General features: G+C 42.3%; 1 protein-coding gene across 1 annotated transcript in view; it reads right to left on the reverse strand.

The window, feature by feature from the left end:
- The window catches only part of CD109 (CD109 molecule), a 149,529-nt gene extending 143,641 nt beyond the window's left edge, over positions 1-5,888 (reverse strand). The window contains exons 1-2 of the mRNA XM_017524338.2: positions 5,396-5,888; positions 4,139-4,311 (exon numbers count right to left, since the gene is read on the reverse strand). Of these exons, the coding sequence (XP_017379827.1) occupies positions 4,139-4,311; positions 5,396-5,469 (247 nt within the window). The 5' untranslated portion in view covers positions 5,470-5,888. The remainder of the gene's footprint in view (positions 1-4,138; positions 4,312-5,395) is intronic.
- Between the last annotated feature and the right edge of the window lie 16,627 nt (positions 5,889-22,515).

Consider the following 22,515-nt stretch of genomic DNA (forward strand, 5'->3'; position numbering starts at 1 on the left):
GGGAAGAGTAAAAAGGACAGACTCACTCTCCACCCAGTACAATAGTCTGACTTGATTTCAAACGCCAATAGCTGCTCTATCTTCTCTCCTCCGGTAATTACTACCTGCTGAACTTTCACTACACGTTGTCAATTATGTTTATGTAACTAACTCTTTATGCAAAGGAAGATGAGATTAGGATCATAGTTCTATTCACTATGCAGATAATGGTGACGATGCTGATAGTGGCGGGGCAGTGACAGTGGTGATCGTGACAAGCAGTTTTCTGAATCTCACGACTAAAAAGGTACTGATACACCTTCCCAGAACTCTGCAAAGTGTAGGAGAAATATTTTTTCTAAAGGTCTATTAATCACCAAAGAAAAAAAAAACACCATAATCAATCCCCAAATGTAGAATTAAATGAATAACAGTAATACAACCTACACTCTCGGCCTTAAAAGTGGAAATGTAAATAAAATCTCCCCCATATCTATCAAACAAACAAATGAACTCTTCGCTGAAGAAAAGCCATACTTTTTCACCTTTATTAAATACATTCTGCATTCACACCCTTTAGTTATTACTATTTCTGACACAAATTAAGCCAGAAATCTATTGTGGTTTGAGTAAAACGCCTCCCTACCCTGAGGATTTCTAAGAAGTCCAGGACTGCTGGAAATAAGCTACTGAGAAACAGTCTACTGCCTTACCCAACTCTACTAAAAGATAAATCTTTATTAAAACCGACCTTTTTCTGAGGGGGTGGGGTGGCTCATAAGAAAAAGATAAAACAGTCAGGCTCATACTTGTAATTCCAGCACTTTGGGAGGCTGAGGCAGGAAGATCACATGAGCCCAGGAGTTCAAGACCAGTCTGGGCAACATAGAAAGATCCCAACTCCACAAAAAAAAATTTTTTTAACTAGCCAGGTGTGCTGGCACTTGCCTGTAGTCCCAACTATTCAGGAGCTTAGACATTAGGATCACTTGACCTCAGGAATTCCAAGTTGCAGTGAGCTATGATCTCACCACTGTACCACAGCACTCTAGTCTGGGCAACAGAGTGAGACCCTGTCTCTTAAAAGTAAAAGGTATTTATTTGTTGGTGTTAATATGATGGAGAAAAAAAACAAAACACAAATCCAGATCCAGATACTTGAAGATCCAGACCCCTGATTTAGAAGCCCTGGGTCATCTACATATTGTTACAACTGAAGAAGCCAAATAAAGAAAAGGATATGAAGACAAGCAGGGAGAAGTGTCTAGATCCTCAAGTCCTCACATTACAGGAAGCATCTGCTCTGAGAACAATAACTCCCAGCCTCTGATAATAGAACAACATTCTCCTTTGAAAGAGGTGAGTGCTCCTAGCAATGGCATTTTCAATGAAACTCTATATCGATAGAGTCAAAAACAGCCCATGAAAGAAGCAGCATTTTCCCTCTTTCCTTTCCACAGAACCACTGCTCCCAGGACAGCTTTGCCTGACCCAGTCTTGAGCACTTGAACTTTCCCACAGGCATATGAAGAACCCTTCTCTAAGAATAAAGTTGAAAACCAAGCCACAACAACATGCACCCGCAATGCAGGTACTATTTGTTGCAAAAAATGAAAGAGACTGATAACAGAGATCACAGAAAAGACATACCAGGTAAAATTCTAGAATTAGAGTATGTAAATATCCAAGTAAAGCTCAAATATTTATCAAAAACATCCATATATATTCTGGACCTCGGCATTGCAGGAAAACTGCCACACTAGTGGAATCAAGACTATAAATTCTTTTTTTTTTTTTTTTACTTTTATTTTCAGGGATACATGTGCAGGTTTGTTACATAGGTAAATTGCCTGTCATCGAGCTTTAGTGTACACATTTCATCATCCAGGTGATAAGTGTGGTACCCGATAGATAGTTTTTCGATCCTCTCCTCTTCCCACTTACAAATTCTTAATGAATAAATAATGACTGTGGAACTACCTTAAGTATTATCTCCTGTGATTTAATATTTCAATATTTTCTTTAGCAACTACCATAAGATCAGGATTCACTCATTCTCAGAAATGACAGTTCAGGCCGGGCGCAGTGGCTCAAGCCTGTAATCCCAGCACTTTGGGAGGCCGAGGAGGGTGGATCACGAGGTCAAGAGATTGAGACCATCCTGGTCAACACGGTGAAACCCCGTCTCTACTAAAAATACAAAACATTAGCTGAGCATGGTGGTGCGTGCCTATAATCCCAGCTACTCAAGAGGCTGAGGCAGGAGAATTGCCTGAACCCAGGAGGCGGAGGTTGCGGTGAGCCGAGATCGCGCCATTGCACTCCAGCCTGGGTAACGAGCAAAACTCTGTCCCAAAAAAAAAAAAAAAAGAAAGAAAGAAATGACAGTTCAATAAGGAAAGTTGAAGTGTGCCCCCATGTAAAAGGAAATGAGATTTCTGCATCTTCTTCTGCAGTATTGTTATACTAATAATATTAGCAATTGTTTATTGAGTGCCTAAGAGGTACTACATGCAGATTTTAACATTATAACTGCCCTAGGAAGTCAGTTTCATTATTTCCATCTTACAGATGAGGAAACTGTGGCTCAAAGCCATTAAGTAACCTACCCCAAGATCACAAGTAGCAGAGTAGTACCAGGATTCAAACTCAGATCTTAAGAGCTAACCTTTACTTTCCCTCCAGGGAATAAGGCCTCCCGCTTACCTGACATTGCTCCTAAGAGGGACAAAATGGCCTGCCCCTACACATACCATCTCTTCCTGACTCCTATTCCAAATATACCTACCCAGTGAACTTGCAGTGGGGAAAGAACCACAGATGTAGATAAACTTTTACTTTTATTTCATTTCATGATGATATTCATTTCTCTACGCTTATAGAAAATAAACACTTATGTAATGAACTGTTATGGAATACCATCCACCCTTCATTACGTGCCTTAAATGATTTTTTTTTTTTAAATAACTCTTAACATTATAAAAATATATGTCTCAGCAGGGCACAGTGGCTCATGCCTGCAATCCCAGCACTTTGGGAGGCCAAGGTGGGTGGATCACTTGAACTTAGGAGCTCATGACCAGCCTGGGCAACATGGTGAAAACTTGTCTCCAAAAGTAGTAATAATAGGCCGGGTGCTGTGGCTCCCCAGCACTTTGGGAGGCTGAGGGAGACAGATCACAAGGTCAGGAGATCGAGACCATCCTGGACAACATGGTGAAACCCAGTCTCTACTACAAATACAAAAATTAGCCAGGCATGGTGGCACGTGCCTGTAATCGCAGCAACTCAAGAGCCTGAGGCAGGAAAATCACTTGAACCCAGGAGGCGGAGGTTGCAGTAAGCCGAGATCATGCCATTGCTCTCCAGCCTGGGCAACAGAATGAAACTCCATCTCAAATAATAATAATAATAATAATTAATCTAAAAAAGAAAAAATACAATAAATGTTCATTTTAATGAAAAAAAAGTTTAAGTATTTAAGTATTCACCCCTTCCCCCAAAATTGTTTTCCCTTAGTATTGAAAAAGAGGACATTCTTTGGCCCAATTTAATCTTGGGCCATGTTAACCTGAAACAAGAACCAAATGTGGTTCTGTTACAAATGGCTCCCGCTTTCACACAGTTTTCTTTTTTTTCTTGTAACTTTAAAACTTAAGAAGTATTCCATAAAACTGGATTTTAATTATTGTGTAGCTTCTCCTTTCCTTCCCACAGGCCTATTCTGTAAAATACTTTGCACTCAATAAATATGAGTTTGTGTTAGAGACTAGCTAGCCCATTTCCTCTTCTGAGGCACACAGTAGCCTACACTTCCCAGTCTCCTTTGCCTCTGAATATAAGCAGTAGTGATGTGAGCTATTTCTAGGTCTAGCCACAAAAACCTTCCACATGCTCTTCCCATGCTCTTTCCCTGCAATCTTGGGAGCCACGTGATGATAATGGAGCCACAGAATGGAAGGAACCCGGGTCTCTGAATCTGCACTTGGAAGAGCATGCAGGAACACCATCTAGGACTTTACATGAGTGAGAACTAAAAGTATGTTAGGTAAGCTACTGCAAATTTGGGGTTTCTCTGTTACACCACCTAACACATGACCTTATTAACATATTCCAATTATTACTGCATAAGGATAAGACTTTACACGGTTTACCTTACCTTTTTCAAAGACTCCTTCTGCTTGCAGGACAGAGACAGTGAGGTTTGATGATGTCTTGAGCAGCTCCGCCTTCACAGTGACCTGTGAGGGGCAGTGTTCCAGAAGCTCCACCCCAATAGTCACATTTCCTCCAGGCCTGATGATCCCTGGAGCTGTCACCAGAAACCGGGGCCTAAAGAGTTCCCAACAAGGGAAAAACAAAGTTTTTATCCTCACATCTCCTTTCCTTTGTGACCTTCAGATTTCGTAGTGCAAAAGGCACTCCATACTGTGCCAACTGCAGTTGTTTCTGTTAATATTGTCCAGTGTTCTATTTAGCAAATGCTAATTGAAATTCCCATTGAAATATGTAAATTAACAACCATAATACCCATAAATCAATTTTAATGCAGTAATTCATGCACCACTACCAGAGGAAAGATTGTGTTATTATTTCCATTTTATAAACCACAAACAGCACAGAAGGAACCATGATGTAAATGGCTTGCACCGCGGCATGCTGGAGTTATTGGCAAAGCAGAAGTCTCTAAGCTTCTCCTTTACAGACGACCTTATCCCAGAGTGATTACTTTCTTCTTCTTCTTGTTTTTTTTGAACTAAGATTTTGCTTTCTTATTCAAACCTTTATGCTTGAGTATCAGCCCAACGAGGGAAAAAAATTATTTAACCAATACCATTGATTGAAATATTCCATTTGAAAATAAGCTATCACTGGTGAAAATTCCAGGTGTAGCGGAGCATAAAAGGACTCATTAAAGGAGCACTTTCTCTGCTCTAACTAGGGGTTATGGCTCAACTACAGAAATCTTTAGGAATGAATGGGGCTTTCCATTACCGGGTGCTGTTGTTGGCTATCTTTCTACAATGTCTGCACCTGAACCCAAACATCAGTCCCCTCCGCCACACTTTTTATCTTGATTAGAAAAAATATATCGTATGTCTTTGAGAGACGGAACGCAATCTGGGAGCAAAAGGTTGAGAAGCAAAAGGCAGAGGCAACGTGGGCTAAAAATAAAATGATTCTCTCCAGAAAGTTGTTAAGGCCAGGGAGACGCTTAAACAACTTCAGGAGTGCAGAAAGTAACTGTCCCAAGGAGAGCCACGCTGAAGCTCCGTCAAACCCCCAGGCCAATGCCGGGCTGGGGACCGCAGTCGCGCGGGCGTTTCCCACCCGCTGCCGCACAGCCGCTGCCACCTCCCCGAAGCCCCTGGCCAGAGCCGCAGAGCGGCCCAGGCCCGCGCGCCCACGTTCCTACCCCGGGGCCGCGGCCAGGGCGGCGGTGCACACGCAGAGGAGGTGGGCGGCGGTCAGGAGCGGCGGGCCCTGCATCTCGACGGCTTCTGCCCGGGCGGCAGTCCGCTGCCGGGGAACTTCGCGGGCAGTGTGGGGTGTGGCTTGCCACCTCCTCCCTGATTTTTTTTCCCCCTCAATTCGAGTTTAGCAATCTGAAATGGGCGCGCCTAACAGCAGAGTGAGAGATCTAAATTGAGACAGGACTTGGAGGCTCCACCCCTCTCATCCCCATCACAATGGCGCTTCTCGGTGCTCTGGCAAACATCGCAAATCCAGGGGGGTGAGAAAGCAGGCGGCCCCACCTGGCCCGGGCGTCCCCGCTGGCCGCGGAGAACAGAGCTCGTCCACTTCCCCGGCCCACCGGGTTCCTCAGGCTGTTTACACTAGCGCCCTACCAACTGATGCCCAGGGTGAGTAAACAGACCCATCCTTGTGAGAAGAAATTCATAGCAGCTATGTGAAGTGGAAAAAAGTCAATCATTGTCCTCCAGACTATGAGTCAGAATCTTAGAGAAACGGCACACACACACACACACACACCCCAAACGGGCGCATTTCCTGGGTAGTTATTTAATGTATATGAATGGAAACAGTGAAAAACTTACTTTCCTTAAAACAAAACTTGAGGTCTACTGCTTTTCTTTCCAGAAAATGTTATGGTTTCTCACCTTTAAAAAAAAAAAAAAAGGAAGAAGAACAGAAAGAAAAAAAGAACTCTGGCACTACATACATTAGGTGTTGCTACTTGGAACCCTGAAAAACAATTATCTAAGAAGATGCCTGTATATTTTTGCTACAGAAAGAATTCGGCAGAACTATAAAGCTTGGAGCAATCTGGCTGAACACAATTAGGGTTGGGTGGCTCTCCTGTCAGAGGGAAGGCCAGTGCCAGTTGTGCCCAGGAGTTACTGATGCCCAACTCTTCCCAGTCCTGGCTTGTTTGCAGCTCCTCTCCCCTGCTCTCTGGCAGTGCCACCATCTTCAGATGACTCAGGTTTCACCATGACTACATCATAAAAGCAGGGAACTGCCAGAAACTGTTGGAAAACAGACACATTCAGACCCTGACAATTTAAACTTTCTAATTCATGGAGAAGTTTTAGATGGTAGCATTCTAATACGGGGCAAAATGCAAACGGAAAAGAGGTCAGCAAAAAGATGTCTCATGACAACGCTATGTGCTAAATAAGGAAAATTAGAAAGTAGCACCTAGACAAACTGTGGTTTGGGGAGTACGGGACTTGCTTTCCTCCCTTTCCTGTTCCACCCTTTTTCTCCTTGCTGAACAGCTTGCAAAGGTCCTAACGTCCTTTTCTACAGGCAGCCTATCTTTAGTGGCCAATTCCTGTGCACCCAGGACTTAGGGATGGTGAAAAGAGTCTGTGTGGATCCCTGGGTGCTGACCTGTTCCTGACACAGCTGTCAGTGCTGGTCTCCTTGCCTCTGTTGTTCAGAGAGGAGGACCAGGGTCAAGTGTGGGCCAAGCACCAAGGCCTAACGCAGTGCTTCTCACATGCCAATGTGTATGAGAATCACGTTAAAACACAGGCACTGACTTGGTAGGTCTGGAGTGGGGACTGGGATTCTGCTTTACTTTAGCAGACAGTGGGCCATGGAGATTCTACAAGTGGGCAGTTTTCGGGCACTTGGATATACATGGGCAGTTAGGGATACTGAGAAAATTATTCTCAATCTTTCAGTTCATGAAGGTGGATTCGTAAATTCAGGTTCATTCTAGAGGTGGGTAAACGTAAGAGGGACTGCAAAAGGTTAGTTGATAATGTTGCCTCCCAAGAAGACTTACAGAAAGGCTTAGAACCACATTGTGTAAAACTAAATCTGTGTGGATTTTAAAGTGATGCCACCTTCCTGTTTATGCCCTCCTTCCCACAATACACATTTGCTGAAAGGCATAATCATGCAGAAATTTAGGCATATGGATTTGCGTGGGGACTAGGCTATTACATACCTGGCACAGAGTAGCTATTCAATAAAAATTTGTTTAAAGGATTAATGAAAAAAAATTCATCTCAGTCGTGGGTTTTTTTATTAAGAAAAATTGAAAATGAGGCCAAGTGCGGTGGCTCACACCTGTAATCCCAGCACTTTGGGAGGCCAAAGCAGGTGGATCACCTGAGGTCACCAGTTAGAGACCAGTCTGACCAACATGGTAAAACCCTCGTCTCCACTAAAAATATAAAATTAGCCAGGCATGGGTGGTGGTGCAAGTCTGTAATCCCAGCTACTCGGGAGACTGAAGCAAAAGAATCGCTTGAACCTGGGAGTTGGAGGGTGCAGTGAGCCAAGATCACACCATTGCTCTCCAGCCTGGGCAAAAAGAGTGAAACCCAATTTCGAAAAGAAAAAAGAAACAATGAAAATGGGCCAGGCATGGTAGCTCACACCTGTAATCCCAGCACTTTGGGAGGCCAAGAGAGGCAAATCACTTGAGGTCAGGAGTTCTAGACCAGCCTGGCCAACATGGTGAAACCTTGTCTCTACTGTAAAATACAAAAATTAGCCCAGCGTGGTGGCCCATGCCTGTTATAAAAGCTACTTGGGAGGCTGAGGCATGAGAATCACTTGAACCCAGGAGGCTCAGGCTGCAGTGAGCCAAGATCTTGCCACTGAATTCCAGTTTGGATGACAAGGCAAGACTCTGTCTCAAAAAAAAAAAAAAAAAAGAAAAACTGAAAATGGTCTGAACATGTAACAATAAGAGATTGCTTTGCTATCATTTGGATGTGTGACCCCCAAAGCACATGCTGTAATGTGATCCCCAGTGTTGGAGGTAGAACACAATGTGAGGTGTTTGGGTCCTGGGGGTGGATCCTCATGAATAGATGAATGTACTCCCTGGGGGTAGGAGGTGAGTGAGTACTCAGTTCCCACAAGAACTAGTTGTTAAAAAGAGCCTGCCACCTCCCACTTCTCATTTCCTCTCTCACCATGGGATCTCTGCACACTAGCTCCCCTTCCCCTTCCATATGAGTGGAAGCAGCCTGAGGACCTCACCAGAAGCCAAGCAAATGCTAGTGTCATGCTCCTTGAACAGCCTGCAGAATTGTTAGCCAAGTAAACCTTTTTTTTTTTTTTTTAAATAAATTACCCAGACTTGGGTAATCCTTTATAGCAACACAAAACAGACAAAAACCAGAAAATAAATTACGGAATATCCATGCAATGGAATACTGTGAAATAATTAAAAACTATTTGTTTAATTGTAGCTTGTTTAATTATCTAGAGACAAACATTCATATGTTATATGTTATTAAGGAGGGTGCATTAGTCTGTTCTCACACCCGCTAATAAAGACATACCTGAGGCCAGGTGCAGCGGCTCACGCCTGTAATCCCAGCACTTTGGGAAGCCGAGGCAGGCAGATCACGAGGTCAGGAGTTCAAGACCATCCTGGCTAACATAGTGAAACCCTGTCTCTACTAAAAATACAAAAATTAGCTGGGCATGGTGGTGGGCAACTGTAGTTCCAGCTACTTGAGAGGCTGAGGCAGGAGAATCACTTGAACCCAGGAGGCAGAGGTTTCAATGAGCCAAGATTACGCCACTGTACTCCTCACTAAGTGACAGAGCGAGACTCCTTCCCCCCCCCACGCCCACAAAAAAAGAAAATGCCTACCTAAGACATACCTGAGGCTAATTTATAAAGGAAAGAGATTTAATTGATTCACAGTTCCACATGGCTGGAGAGGCCTCACAATTATCGTGGAAGGCGAATGAGGAGCAAAGTCAAGTTTTACATGGTGACAGGCAAGAGAGCATGTATAAGAGAAAAACGATCAGATTTCATGAGACTTACTATCACAAGAACAGCATGGGAAGGACCCACCCCTGTGATTCAATTACATCCCGCTGGGTCCCTCCCATGACGTGTGGGAATTGTGAGAGCTACGATTCAAGATGAGACCCAGGTGTGGACACAGCCAAACCATATCAGAGGGGAAGTCTGTTTTATAAAACAGATTTTAAATTTCATTCTATTTTTATTAAAAAATAAAGTGTGTTCATGTATACATACACATTACAGATCTATGCACTGAAGAAAGACTTGAAGGATATTCACCAAAATGTTACCAGTATCCTGGTGACTACCTGGATATCCCAAGTTTCCTACAATAAATACATGTTATATCTCCTTTAAGAAGAAAAAAATATTAATTATATTGTTTTAGTAAATAATTTTTGAGGGGGCATCTTAGATGCTCTTTTGAATAAAATTCTGAATTTTGATACCAAAAATATCATCTATGCTTCTCGCATGAAAACTAAATGGTCTCTTGGATAAGAACCCCACACTGTTCCTGTGTCCCTCCTGAGCTGCCTTTAGGGTGTTGATATGGTTTGGATCTATATTCCTGCCCAAATCTTATGTCAAATTGTAATTCCCAATGTTGAAGGTGGGGCCTTGTGGGAGGTGATTCAATCATAGGGGCAGATTTCCCCCCTGATGCTGTCCTTGCAATAGTGAGTTTTCATGAGATCTGGCCATTTACAAGTATGTGGCACCTTCCCCCAACTCTCTTGGTCCTGCTCCTGCCATGTAAGATACCACGAACCCGCACATCAGTCCCCTCTGCCATATGTTGGCAATGCTAAAATTGAGACCATGAGTAAAATCTCCTTGAGGCCTCCCTAGAAGCAGATGCTGATATGCTTCCTCTATAGCCTGTAGAACATAAGCCAATTAAACTTCTTTTCTTTATAAATTGCCCAGTCTCAGGTATTACTTTATAGCAATGCAAGAACAGACTGATACAGACGCAGTTCAAGGGGAAAGGCAGAACCACTCTGAGTGAGACAGACCCTAAGCAATCATGGGAGCTGGTGGGGCGGTCCATGCAGGCCATTGCCCCTGGGTGTAATGTGGAGCCTAAAGTCACTCTCAGTCAGCCAGGGGAGAAAAGCTAAATGTGGCTAAGAACAAGGAAAAACTGATTGAGAAGTAGAACCCATGTCCATCCTACCACCTCCAACTTCAATGTCATGGGTAACTTGCAGGAGAAGCTGGTGTCCTTTGACCAAAGCTGCATGTGCATTTGGCCCACAATCCGGAAAAACTGAAGAGAGCCTCTGAGAACTAAAGGAGCTACAGGCCTGATTGTGGCTCTGAACCCACAAAGTGAACTAGCACATTAGTAACAACATGGGCAAGTGTTCCCACCTGCCTAGCACTCTGAACAAATCTTCAGGGAGTAAAAAATACAAATGTGTGGGGTATCCCATCTCCCCTTTATAGAGTCTGCTCTGTTCATGACACCATAACCCAGCTGGAGGCTTCCCTGGGGCCACCTGAATCCTGGCCCCCATCAGATGGAAATTGGAAGGAGTGAACCCAGGACTGGCAGGGAGCCATTGCCTTTCCAGTCTCCCTCCTCAGCCATGCACTTCTGCCTTTAGAAAAATGATGGGGACGGCCCGTCGCGGTGGCTCACGCCTATAATCCCAGCACTTTGGGAGCCCGAGGCGGGTGGATCACGAGGTCAAGAGATCGAGACCATCCTGGTCAACATGGTGAAGCCCTGTCTCTACTAAAAATACAAAAATTAGCTGGGCATGGTGGCTCGTGCCTGTAGTCCCGGCTACTCGGGAGGCTGAGGCAGGAGAATTGCTTGAACCCAGGAGGCGGAGGTTGCGGTGAGCCGAGATTGTGCCACTGCACTCCAGTGTGGGTAACAAGAGCGAAACTCTGTCTCAAAAAAAAAAAAGAAAAGGAAAAATGATGGGGAAAACCTGGGCTCCTTCTTTTTCCAAAAAGTGTTAATTGCCTGTGGGTTCTGGTGGCTGGGGAGAAGAACAGGAAAGCAGGGTGCAGCTGGGTGTCTTAAAGGGAAGAGGGGAAGAACAGGGCAGAAAACCGAAGGTGACCCTATCTAGCCCCTGGAGAAGGGGTGGGAGGTCAGGTAAAGTTGTTGCTCAGTATGCAAAACTTAGAATGAAGAGGAGGAAAAAAAGGAAGAATAAAAATCACCCACAGTCTTACCAATACCCAGAGATAATCATTATTTCATTTTGTTGTATTTCCTTCCTCTTTCTTTCTCCACGTAATTTGCTGGTATCTTTTTTAAAGAGTATGTTATAAATATAATACAATTTTGTATCCTACTTTTCCCACTTAATTATTCCATCATAAGCATTTCTTCATCTTTTACAAACCTTTTTTAAATAAAATGATCATCAGCTGCATAGTAAAACAAACAAAAGGAATAAAAACAAGTTCAGAAATGTAATGGCTCAGAAACTTTGCCTTTTACAAATTCTTTTTAAGGAATTTAGGAGTACATATTTAGCAACCCAATGAAATAAGCCAAGAAAAATGGAAATGTATATATAACCCCAGAAAAAAATGAAGTAGTTCTAATAGGAAAAGTTCCAGGGATAAGGTCTTAAGGGAAATAAAAGGGATCTTAGTAGAATAGATGTACGTAATGAAATATGAGAAAACTGAGACTATGATAAAGTAAAATAGTGCAGTAAAAAGGAAGGGAATTTAGAAATTCAGGGGAAAAGCAAACACTGAATAGAAAAGAAAATATGATTCATTAGTTGGCTTTGCAGTGAAAAACAATTATTTAGTTGTGTTGATGTAAGTATGGTTTATTGACTTATAACATAGAATAAAAGAATTAACAGAAGATTTAATCATACTGTTTCACCATTTCTAAAACACGTTTTTCACATTTTTAACATTTTTGATCTTACAATCAGTGGTGTCTTATGATAATCAACAATATATTTTCTTTCTTAATGTTAAAGTAAGTGGCATGTCTTAGTTGGATGAAATATGTGAAATACACAATGTTTACAGAACAGAATGTAAATCGTATTAATACTTAAAAATGAAAAAGCACAGATGACAAAAATTTACAAAGTCAAAGAGAGATGAAGAATTAAAGCATTGACTGACACACTAAGAAACTTGTAAAAAAAATGTGTCTACAATCTTCTTAGATCAAGAAATATGTCATAAGCATGTTAAGCCTATAAAGTAGTGTAAGGATATAAGAAAAACTGAACCAAAGTGTTTTTCCCTCTTTTATACACTCAATATAACACACTGGCCACCAAAATGCATGGGAGAGTTTCCTCCACACTGACCAAACAATCAATTCCCTGGCAGATTCCATAGCAGACACAGCTGAGCATCCTCTAAGTCAATTCAATCCTGACACAAACTACCTGGAAATAGCAACAGATCCCACAGGTTTAGGGTTCCCTCCCATAAGAGTGCCCCCAACCTCAGATGCCAACCACAAACTCAGGTTGTGACCTATGCTTCTGATCCAATGGCTATAAACTGGGATTCCCACAGTGCCCTCCTTGGGTTTGGTTAATTTGCTAGAGCAGCTCACATGACTCAGGGGAACTATCTATGTTTCCCAGTTTATTAATAAAGGATTTAATAAACGACCTCTGCCAATGCTAGTTTGGAAGCTGAAAGATGTCACCCAATGGAATAATTTATAAACAAACTAATTAATTAATTAACAGAAACAGCTGGGCTTGGTGGCTCATGCCTGTAATCCCAGCACTTTGGGAGGCTGAGGCAGGAGGACTGCTTGAGCTCAGGAGTTCAAGACCAGCCTGGGCAACCTTGTCTCTACTAAAAATAAAAAAAATGTGGTGGTGCGTGGCTGTAGTCTCAGCTACTTACGAAGCTGAGGTAGGAGGATCACTTGAGCCTGAGAGATTGAGGCTGCAGTGGGCTTGATCACACCACTGCACTCCAGCCTGAGTGACAGAAGAATTCCTTGTCTAAAAAAAAAAAAAAAAAAAGATGCTCCCAGAACCTTATAATTCAGGAATTTTTATGAAAGCTTCATCAGATAGGAATAATTATTAATGCCATTTCCAGCCCTTCTCCCATCTCCAAAGAATGAGGGCAGGCTGGAAGTTCAAGGCTTCTAATCATAGCTTGGTCTTTCTGGTGACCAGCCTCCACCCAGCAGCCTACCAAGAGTCACCTCATTCGATCAAAAAGACTTTCTCATCACCAAGGAAATTCCAAGGGATTTAGGAGCTCTGTGTCAGGCACTAACACTCAGGAAATTACAAATGTCTTTGGAGTTCTGTGTCAGGAACCAGGGCAGAGACCAAATATTAGAACAAAAGATTCTCCTAGCACCCCTATCTAAAAGGGTATTAAGAACTCTGTCTCAGAAACCAGAGCAAAAACCAGACATTAGAACAAAAGACTCTCCTAGCACTCCTATTGCTCAGGAAACTACAAGAATTTTAAGAACTCTGTGCCAAGGACTGGGGGCAGAGACCAATATGTATATTTTTTATTTCACAACAATTAGAAATTAAAATACTAATATCATGAATATCACCATAAAAACAAAGGTATTTTTTTCCAAAAAAAAATCTACCAGACAAAAAGGAATCACAATTAATCTGAGTTCTTAAAAAGTTTCTAGTGTTACTCTAGTGCATAGTTTTAATTATTATATTTTGAACAGCAAAGTACTATCTGGGGAAGATACATTAATCTGAGATGATGTCTACCAATGCCATATGGGAATTTGAAAGATGTCACCTAATAGGACAATTTGTAAACTTATTAATCTATTAATAAGCAAAGAAACAACCTCAAAATCATACCACCAATACACTTTTGCTTCAGATCCCAAGTGTGCAGACCGGCTGAGGCAGTTCACACTTTGTGTTTCTTTTTCTGCTCGGAGCAGTATTCTGGGAGAAGCATGTCCTTGTGGTAGTAGTCACGGCAGAAGCACAAGACAGCAAGCTCCACTGCTCAAGTAATTTTAGGTCCCTGTTTACTTGACATCTGTGAGAATCCTATTGCCCAAAGCAAGTTTCATTGCCAAGGACCAAGTCAAGGATGGGTGGCATACTCCACCTTTTGGTTAGTGGAACTGCAAACTTAATTATATGGTAAAGGATACAGATGGGAGGAAAATAGGGATAAATAATTCAATCTACCACAGACAGTTACCAAAATTTGCCAAAAGCTATGTTCTGTTCATCAGGACAGTGTTTCCATGAAGGACAATTAGCCAATCAAGGAAGGAAGGTAGAAACAAGGAAGGAAGAAAGGAAACCAGGGAGGGGAGGGGAAAAGAGAGAAGAGCGAGAGCGTGCATGTGAAAGAAAGAAGGAAGGAAGGAAGGGGGGGAAAGGAAGGGAGGGAGGGAGGGAAGGAGGGAAGGAAGGAAGGAAGGAAGGAAGGAAGGAAGGAAGGAAGGAAGGAAGGAAGGAAGAAGGGACGGAGGGAGGGAAGGAGAGAGAGATCAAACGTCTAAAATCATGCATGTTTTTTTAGTTATTCACTGTTGGAGGATGCTGCAATGTGAATTTATTAAAGGTAAAGAAGTAAGCTTTATCTTGCCTTTCCCACATAAACTGATCACTGGGTAACCAAACAGTAAATATGAGGAATTTCTCTCTATAGTTTTCCCACTAATAAACGTAAAATTAATGTTAGAATAGCACCATATCATGAATCTTTGTGAATTAATAGATCTAGACCAGTGCTGCCCAATAGAAATTTCTGTGATGAGGGAAATGTTCTGTATCTTATATATATATATAAATTGTTATCAGTTATACCTCAATATTACTGGGGTAAAAGAGAGAGAATGAAACAAAGCCATGGATCTAAATGGACTTTTGGTTTTCAGACACTTCCTATGTAACTACCAATTTGTCTTATGAGGGAACACTGCAAATAGGCCACTGAAAAGCTATCCACTCCTTCCCTCTGCTGTGTATTCCTTTGTCAGATAGTCTGTAAAGCTAAAATAGGCAACTTTCTGGGTTCAATCCAGCTAGACATGTCCATGTATGGTAATCCTAGACAAGGAGATGTAAAATGAAGACTGGAGGGAAAGCGTTCCCTTCCTGAATGGAGACAACACCTCCAGGGAGCCAGCCTTTGGCCCTTCCACTTTTGTCCTGCCCAGAACCCAGGCACCATACTTTGAAACTCAGAAGACAAATGATAACTGAGAAGGGAAGACTGGAATGAGAGGTAGAAAGCACTGGATCACTAAGTGCACAATTAAGCAGTTGTGGGAGCCCTGGACTGGCCAAATGCCCTCTTCCCCATTAGTCCATCTCCTTGCATGAAGGAACACCTGACTAAGCGCCAGACATTCAGGCATGGATCTTTCCCCCACGGGACTCTCCCTTTGGGCAAGATTGGCCAGCTGCATGGAGAGTCTACTATTGCCTCAAAGCTCTCTCTGTAGCCACTGCCCTTTTACTGTTCATCCAGAACACAAAAGCTCATTTTTCACATCCTGTCTGCCCCCACAAAATACAACACACCCTTGAGGTCAGTGATTTCTACCAAAGTAAAGCCATCTTGGCTTAGGGGCAATTTCTCCACCCACTCTTAAATATTTTTCTTTTAAGTACGTTACACCCTTCCACTGGCATATTTTTGTCAAAGGTATCGTCAATCAAGCTTCAGTGGCTGTTATAAGATTATATTTACCTCCTTATGCTAAAACTATGTTTGCCGGTTGAACATCTAGCAAATCAGATTTCTTCAAAAGGGAATTGTATGAAGAAAAAGAATAAAAAATATGTAATTACATAAATCTGTATGTAATATATTTAGAAAATAGTCATTGTAGAAATATAAAAATCGAAACAAACCTAATAGAAATGAATCATGAATTCACTCATATCCCTGGGTTTATGGTTTCAACGTTACTTTCTTTGGTTACCTGCCCCCAGATCTTGGGCTGAATCCTTTCTCAAACACATATAGTTTTACTTCTTCTAAAATAAAACACTACCATAAACTTTCCACGTAAAACATGGTTTACCAAAAACAACACTGAAAAACATTTATAGCCGGGCACAGTGACTCACGCCTGTAATCCCAGTCCAAGGCAGGGAGATCACCTGAGTTCAGGAGTTCGAGACCAGCCTGGCCAACGTGGTGAAGCCCCGTCTCTACTAAAAACACAAAAATTAGCTGGGCATTATGGCACCCACCTGTAATCCCAGCTACTCAGAGGCTGAGGCATGAGAATCGTCTGAACCAGAAGGTAGAGGTTGCAGTGAGCTGAGATTGCACCACTGCACTCAAGCCTGGGTGACAGAGGGAGACTCTGTCTCAAAAAAAGAAAAAAGAAAAGAAAAGAGAAAAGGAAAAGAAAAAAGACAGACATCTATGATGTCATTTTCTCATTTGTTTTCTCTATTGTTGCTAGCATTGAAATATGAAATGCTGCCTTTCCCTGCTTCATAAAATATTAAACTTGTTTTTTTAATTATCCAAGGGCACACGATTAGGGATGTTTTCATTTTAAACTGCAGAAACCTTTAGAAGTGGGCTTTAAAAACTTTTGGAATATAACTGTTTTTCTCTAAAATTTATATTAACAATGGTGATTCGTTTAAATTTCACATGACATTCTACAAGGAAAATAAACTTTGTTAGACTCAGTTCTGACATTATCTCAACCATCCTGGTTGGACTTGCTTTGCCATGCAGTCCCCACTTCAAGACTCACCCTGAGCCTGGGTCGTTCACACACACTTGGCACATTTTTACTTCTGCTTGCCTTCCAGGCTCAGCTCTAAAAATAGGAAAAGAATTTTTAGCTGGAAACATGGGCACCCAAAATTAACTACATTTCCCAGTCTTACTTGCAGCTGGGTGTGGCCATGTTCTGGTCATGGAGTTGTTAGTGAAAATAGTGTGTGCATCCTTTGGGAAAAGTCCGCAAAGGGAGGAGACAAGTCTTTTCCCTTGCTTTCCCTCTTTCCTTCTAGAGGAATACAGACATGGTGGCTGGAGCTGGAGCAGCCATCTGGAACCAATGGTTGAGTTTAGAAAAGGAGGCCATGCCCAGTGATAGAAGAAGTCTAAGTCCCTGACTCCTCTGGAGTTCTTTTATTTCCCTTTTGAAATGTCTTGCTCTGTCACTCAGGCTGGAGTGTAATGGCTGGATCATAGTTCACTGCAGCCTCGAACTCCTGGGCTCAAGAAATCCTCCAACCTCAGCCTCCCCACTGGGACTACATGCCACCACATGTGAATAAGTTTTTTATTTTTAGTAGAGACAAGGTCTCACTCTGTTACCCAGACTGATCTTGAACTCCTGAAAAGCAATCCTCCCACCTCGGTCTCCCAAAGCATTGGGATTACAGCTGTAAGACATCACACCTGGTTCCTCTGGACTTCTTTCTATTTTCTTTTTTTCTTTTTTGAGATGGGACCTGGCTCTCTTGCCCAGGCTGGAGTGCAGTGGAACAATCTCAGCACACTGCAACCTCTGCCTCCTGGGCTCAAGCGATCAAAGCGATCCTCCCACCTCAGCCTCCCAAGTAGCTGAGATCACAACACATGCTAGTATGCCCAGCTTTTGTTTTTTGTAGAGATGGGGTTTCACCATGTTGCCCACATTGGTCTCAAACCCCTGAGCTCAAGTGATCTGCCCACCTCGGCCTCCCAAAGTGATAGGATTACTGTACAGGCAGGAGCCACTACTCCTGGCCCTCCTCTGGACTTCTTGTGAGAGAAATAAACATTTTTTTTTCTTTTTTTGAGACAGAGTCTCGCTCTGTCACCAAGTGCCAGGCTGGAGTGCAATGGTGCGATCTCGGCTCACTGCAACCTCCACCTCCCGGGTTCAAGCAATTCTCCTGCCTCAGCCTGCCGAGTAGCTGGGACTACAGGTGCACACCACCACACCCAGCTAATGTTTGTATTTTTTAGCAGAGATGGGGTTTCACCATGTTAGCCAGGATGGTCTTTATTTCTTGACCTCATGATCCACCCGCCTCAGCCTCCCAAAGGGCTGGGGTTACAGGTGTGAGCCACAGCGCCCGGCATAAACATCTATCTTGTTCAAGCCATGGATACTTTGAGTTTTCTATCTCTCACAGAAAGAGATAACTAATATACCACATGTATATCAATTTGCCATGTATCCTTCAGCCTATTTTTGAGTTCTCATTTCTCTTCCATTGATCTATTCGTCTATCACTGGACCAAACACCTCATGCTTTAATTAATATAATTTTGTGTTAGGTTTCGATATCTAATATGCAAATCTCCTCCCTTAGTTCTTTTTCAGAATTGTTTTTGGCTGTTCTTAGGCTATTACTTCTCCATTTGAATTTTAGTCTGTCTAGTTCCAAAGGGAAAAGTGTGATGGTATTTTTATTGCCATCATGTTTCTATTTAACTTGTAGATTAAACTAGAATCAAACCTTTATGAAATTGAATGTTCCTATACATGAGCATGGTATAGTTCCATATTTATGTTTTTGTGTTCTACAATATTTCGTACTTTATTCCATAAACATCTACATATCCTGTGTCAGATTTATAGAACTGATGTTCTTGTAAATAGTATAATTTTTTTGTTATTTCATTACATGATGGGTTATTGGTGATATACAAGATTTTTGCATTTTGGTCTTGTATTCCACAACCCTACTGAACTTTAAAAGTATGTCTTGAATTTCTAAAATTATGTCTTGAATTTTGTCTTTTTTTTTTTTTTTTTGAGACAGGGTATTTCTTTGTTGCCCAGGCTGGAGTGCAATGGCACAATCACAGCTCAATGTAGCTTTGAACTCCTGGGCTCAAGTAGTCCTTCCATCTCAGCCTCCCAAGTAGCTGCGACTACAGGCATGCACCACCATGCCTGGCTAGCTTTTTGTATTTTTAGTAGAGCCAGGTTTTCACTGTGTTGCCCAAGCTGGTCTCAAACTCCTGGGCTCAAGCAATCCGCCTGCCTCAGCTTCTCAAAGTGCTAGGATTACAGGTGTGAGCCACCACGCACAGCCCTCTTGAATTTTCTATTAATCTGTTTCCATAAAGCAACCACAGGGAAATGAAAAAAGTAAAGGTAATTGCCTTAAGTGTGAAAAGCACTAACAGTCTCAAACGGAAGAGTAGTATAGGTAAGTTCAGGTGCCAGTAGTAGAGCCTCATCAATAACACAGCAACAGGACTTGCAAGGCAACCTTGGAATACTGAGCAAGGATATGAGGTCGCTAGCACTGAGGGACAGGCTAGCACTGGAAACAGAAGTCAGGCCATGAAAGACAAGAGTTTGGGTGGAAAGAGAGAGGGAAGGAGAGAGTCTGGGAAGATCCAAGCATCAGAGGCAGTAACTCAACGAGACCACAACATCACTCCCATGGAAGTCATTTACAGCAGATCAATTTGTCAGTCTCCAAAATAGAATTTGTTCAATCTAAAAAGCTTGGGAGCAAAAGTTTCTTTACTTTGGTTGAGACACTGACCCTCCCAATACTGAAGGTGATATCATTACAAAGCAGAAAAGAGTAACGTGAAAGAGAGAAGATCTGGATCCCCACCAGGAAAGGACCCCTGAAAGCCAATTCAGCCTGAAACCTTTTACTTATAAAAAGAGGGCTGCAGTTCCTCTCCAGGGACTGTAGTTAATACATTCTTCACAATTCCCATCACCATTTCTGGGTTCTTTGGTGTTTTGTTTTGTTTTTTTTAATCTTTGTTACATGTTTGTATGAGTTTTCAGAAATGACTCAAAATTTTATATTGTGACCCCTCTACATTCCAGATGTCTATCTAAGAACCCCAGGAATAACATTAATAATTTTCCTCAGTGGGATGCTTAGTTTTTTGTGTATGAAGGTCTAAAGCAGAAATGAAGAAATTGGGGCTGCAGGTCTGTAAGGTGACAGATACTTGAGTTCATCTACATTTTACATTCTAAATACAGGAAAAGCCTGCCGCAGATGGTCATCATGATGCTGGTGTCCATGTTAGTCAGACAGAACACTGTCCGGTTTCCCCAGCAGCTGTTATTCTGCACCAGCCTGCCACCTAGTGGTCAAAGAAGTTGAGGCAACATTTTATTGGTGATAACCACATGAACCTCATATAGCCTCATCCTTTTCTTGTGCCTAGAGTTAATGATTACTGGATAAAATCAAGGAAAATAGAACAGATATTTCTGTTTCAGGCCAGGCACAGTGGATTGCATCTGTAATCCCAACACTTTGGCAAGCCGAGATGGGAGGATTGCTTGAGGCCAGGAACTCAAGACCAGCCTGGTCAACATATGGTCAACATACAGAGACCCCATCCCCATATATTTAAAATTTAAAATTTATATATATATAAAATAAAAGATATTTCTGGCCAGGCGCGATGGCTCATGCCTGTAGCTTGTAATCCCAGCACTTTGGGACATTGAGGCAGGCAGATCATTTGAGGTCAGGAGTAGGAGACCAGCCTGGCCAACATGGTGAAACCTTATCTCTATAAAAAAAACAAAAGTTAGCTGGGCAAGGTGATGCATGCCTGTAATCCCAGCTCCTTAGGAGGCTGAGACAGGAGAATCACTTGAGCCCAGAAGACTGAGGTTGTAGTGAGCCAAGATCACATAACTGTATTCCAGCCTGGGAGACAGAATGAGACTCCATCTCAAAAAAAAAAAAAAAAAAATTCTGTAACAATGTGTCTTAGTCCATTCAGGCTGCTATAAAAAAAATAGACATAAACACAGAAATTTATTTCTTACAGTTCTGGAGGCTGAGAAGTCCAAGATCAAGGTGCTGGTGGATTCAGTGTCTGGTAAGGACCCTTTTCCTAGTTCATAGATAATACTTTCTTGCTTGTCTCACATGGTAGAAGGGGCAAGGCAGCTCTCTTAGGGCCTCTTTTATGAGGACACTGATCCCATGCATGAGGACTGTGCCCTCTGACCTAATCACCTCCCAAAGGCTCCACCTCCTAATACCATCACATTGGTGATTAGGTTTCAACATACAAATTTGGGGTAGTGAGCAGAGGGACATAAACATTCAGACCAGAGCACAATGTGACCATGGTAATACAGTTACTGATAAAACTATTAAAAGATGCTCCTGATTGTAAAAAAAAATAAAAATTTTAAAAAATAGTTATTATTTTGTTTGTTTGTTTGTATTTGAGTCTCGCTCTGTCACCCAGGCTGGAGTGCAGTGGCGCGATCTCAGCTCACTGCAACCTCCACCTCCACCTCCCTGGTTCAAGCAATTCTTCTGCCTCAGCCTCCCAAGTAGCTGGCGTTACAGGTGAGCACCATCATGCCTGGATAGTTTTCATTTTTTTTATTTATTTACATATTTCTTTAAGAGGGAGCCTCACTCTGTCACCCAGTCTGGAGTGCCACGGCATGATCTCGGCTCATTGCAGCCTCCGCCTCCTGGGTTCAAGCTATTCTCCTGCCTCAGCCTCTAGAGTTACTGGGATTACAGGCCCATACCATCACACCCTGCTAATCTTTTATATTTTTAGTAGAGATGGGGGTTCCACCATGTTGGCCAGGCTGGCCTCAAACTCCACGTCTCATGTGATACACCCACCTTTGCCTCCCAAAGTGCTGGGATTACAGGTGTGAGCCACTGTGCCTGGCCAAAAAAATCTAATTCTTATACCTGTTGTATAATTTAAGAGTCTACCTGAGATAATTGCTTACTGTCACTTACTTAAATATTAGTGAAATGAACCATCAATAACCTCAGCTTACACCACTGTAAGATGGACAGCTTAGCTATAAAGAATACTAGGAAAGACACAAAATGAGACCATAGGAATTTTAGGATTGCTACCCTGCTCATAAATAATTTTATATTCCTCATTGTAGACTTCACTGTGGACAAAAGAATTGCAATTTTCCTCAATGAAACAGGAAAATAACCTCAACTCAGTGCCAAGGTCAACCTTACGACAAATGCCATCCATCCTAAAAATATCTTTCAGTTATACTTCCTGGAGAACAGATTTTCCAGTACCTGAAACTAGGATTAGGTTACTTATTCCAAATTAGTTTCCATAGGGCTGGGCACAATGGCTCACACCTATAATCCTAGCACTTTGGGAGACTGAGGCGGGCAGATTCCTTGAGCCCAGGAGTTCAAGACCAGCCTGTGCAACATGCAAAATCCTGGCTACACAAAAAATACAAAGCATTAGCCAGGTGTGTCTCCAGAGGGAGACTCTGTCTCAAAATAAATAATAAAAGTTCTAGAAATAGGCTGGGCATAGGAGAATTGCTTGAACTTAGGAGGTGGAGGTTGCAGTGCACCAAGATCGAACCA

This window comes from Cebus imitator, unplaced genomic scaffold, assembly GCF_001604975.1.
Source record: "Cebus imitator isolate Cc_AM_T3 unplaced genomic scaffold, Cebus_imitator-1.0 Scaffold32, whole genome shotgun sequence".
Lineage (NCBI taxonomy): Eukaryota > Metazoa > Chordata > Mammalia > Primates > Cebidae > Cebus > Cebus imitator.